Source organism: Alligator sinensis, unplaced genomic scaffold (assembly GCF_000455745.1).
Source record: "Alligator sinensis unplaced genomic scaffold, ASM45574v1 scaffold1619_1, whole genome shotgun sequence".
In the NCBI taxonomy this organism is placed as follows: Eukaryota; Metazoa; Chordata; order Crocodylia; family Alligatoridae; genus Alligator; species Alligator sinensis.
Genome location: NW_005843332.1, coordinates 165,434 through 167,284, shown reverse-complemented (window position 1 = coordinate 167,284; position 1,851 = coordinate 165,434). Strand labels below are relative to the sequence as shown.

Sequence of the window (1,851 nt, the reverse complement as noted above, 5' to 3'; positions counted from 1 at the left end):
GGAGTCCCGGCGCCGCAGCAAGGAGCAGATGCTGGAGCTGGTGGTGGTGGAGCAGTTCCTGGCCATCCTGCCCTGGGAGACGCGGAGCTGGGAGTGGGGGCGCGGTGTGTCGACCTGCGCCCGGGCCGAGGGGCTTCAGCTGGGGCAGGCGGAGGGGGAGAAGCTCCAGATGAGTGTTGCCATGTCTGTGTGCTTAAACAGTTTTCCTTCCCAACTGCATCTCCCAGATCCCAGCTTCCCAGTGACATATTTGTCTCGTCCCCAGGTGGCAATGAGTGTGCGTGTTAGGGAGGTGTGCTCAGGCACGGTGCAGCCCATGGGGGCATTGCAGGAGCCTGCTGATTCCTGGCCGGAGCTGCCCACAGCCCGTGATGCCAACAGGCCTCTGGAGGGAGCAGAACAGAGCGAAAGCCCAGGGTCTCAGCACAAGCCACCTTGTGCCCCCGAAGAGAAGCCTGCGCTCTACCACAAGTCAGGTTAGGACTGAAGCATGGGCGTGGGTCCGGGTGCCTGAGTGAGTGTCCGGCATGCAGGGGGAGAGGCTCAAATGCCTGCCCCTGCCCGGGACAGGGCTGCAATATTCATAACCGTGGCCAGGCTGGGACAGAGCTGTGATCTCTGTGGGTGGGCAGCTCCCAGGCTGGGGGTCCCTGATCTTTCTTACTGCACGTGTGGAGTACCCAGCAGACAGAGACTTGGGCCTTGTCCTGCTGCCACGATAACAATCAATGACATAATTCATGTCTGAAGAGTCAGTGTTCACTGGCCCCTTTCTCCTGCCTCCCGTGAGCCCTCTGTGCCAATACGGGGCAGGTGTAGGTGATGGGGAAATGAGACTCCCCAGTGGCCTCTGGCTGGCTCAGTTACAGTTAACTCGGGCCTCTGTCCTGTTGCAGATTCCCTTGAAAGCGGGGAGACCTCGGTGTTGTCAGCAAACAAAAGCTCGTCGGGCTGGTGCCCCAGACGAGGCCCAGGAGCAGGTAAGGAGCGCTGGCTCGACCCTTTCCCACAGCAGGAGGCAGCGTCCCCCAGTGGAGAAATCTCTGCCACAACGTTTTGGTGGGATCAGTGCTCCAACAGATCAGCGGTTCTTGTTCTCCCAGTTCTCCTGGAAACATTTCCAATGCCCTGGAGAAGACTGACCTTGCATTTCACCTCCCCCTGCTCCTAACATGTGTGTGCTGATATAGCCGCAACATGCATTGAGCTTCTTTCCAGGGAGCGATGTCCCTGCAGGCTCTGACATGGGGCTGCGATCACCACCCCATGTTGGGACAGTTACAGGCAGTCCTCAACTTACGATTTTCGAGTTACGAGCATCACTTACAACATTTATAAATTGATGCTGTTTCAACGTTCCAACATGGGTTTCGACTTTATGATGATGGATAGAGCTGCATCCAGCTGGTAAGTCTGATGTGGTGGAAGGGGTGAAGGAAGGGGCGTGGGGGGGGCAGATCAAGGCCCCTGTGGTGAGGGAGGGACTGGGGCTGGGGCAAGTGCTGCCGAGCCAGGACCAGGCGGGCACAGGACTGAACTGCGGCTCATCGGGGGGGCGCAGAGAGGGAGGGGGCAGCGGTTTCTGCCGCTGAGCACTGCTCATATGGCGGCTCATCCAGCAGTTCCTCGAGCTGCTCCCACCGCTTGCCGGGGGGCAGCATGTGCCCTCAGAGCTGTGCAGGTCATGGTGGGCAGCGCCAGGGCTGCACCAGGCTGTGCTCTGTGTGGGCGGTGGGGGCTACGATGAATTTTTGGGTGGCTGCAGCCCCAGCAGAGGCTCTGCTCCACGGCCCACCCCGCCTCAATCCGGGAGCGCATGCCCCCCCCTGAACTCCCACTGCCCGCACCGCC

At 60.3% G+C, this 1,851-nt stretch overlaps 1 protein-coding gene across 2 annotated transcripts in view; it reads left to right on the top strand.

The window, feature by feature from the left end:
• The first annotated feature begins 6 nt into the window (after positions 1–6).
• Positions 7–1,851, top strand: part of LOC102382042 (zinc finger protein 493-like) — an 11,480-nt gene continuing 9,635 nt past the window's right edge. For both annotated transcript variants that reach the window (XM_025194878.1, XM_025194879.1), the window contains exons 1-2: positions 7–476; positions 897–980. In XM_025194878.1, coding sequence (XP_025050663.1) covers positions 29–476; positions 897–980 — 532 coding nt within the window. In that variant the 5' untranslated portion in view covers positions 7–28. The remainder of the gene's footprint in view (positions 477–896; positions 981–1,851) is intronic.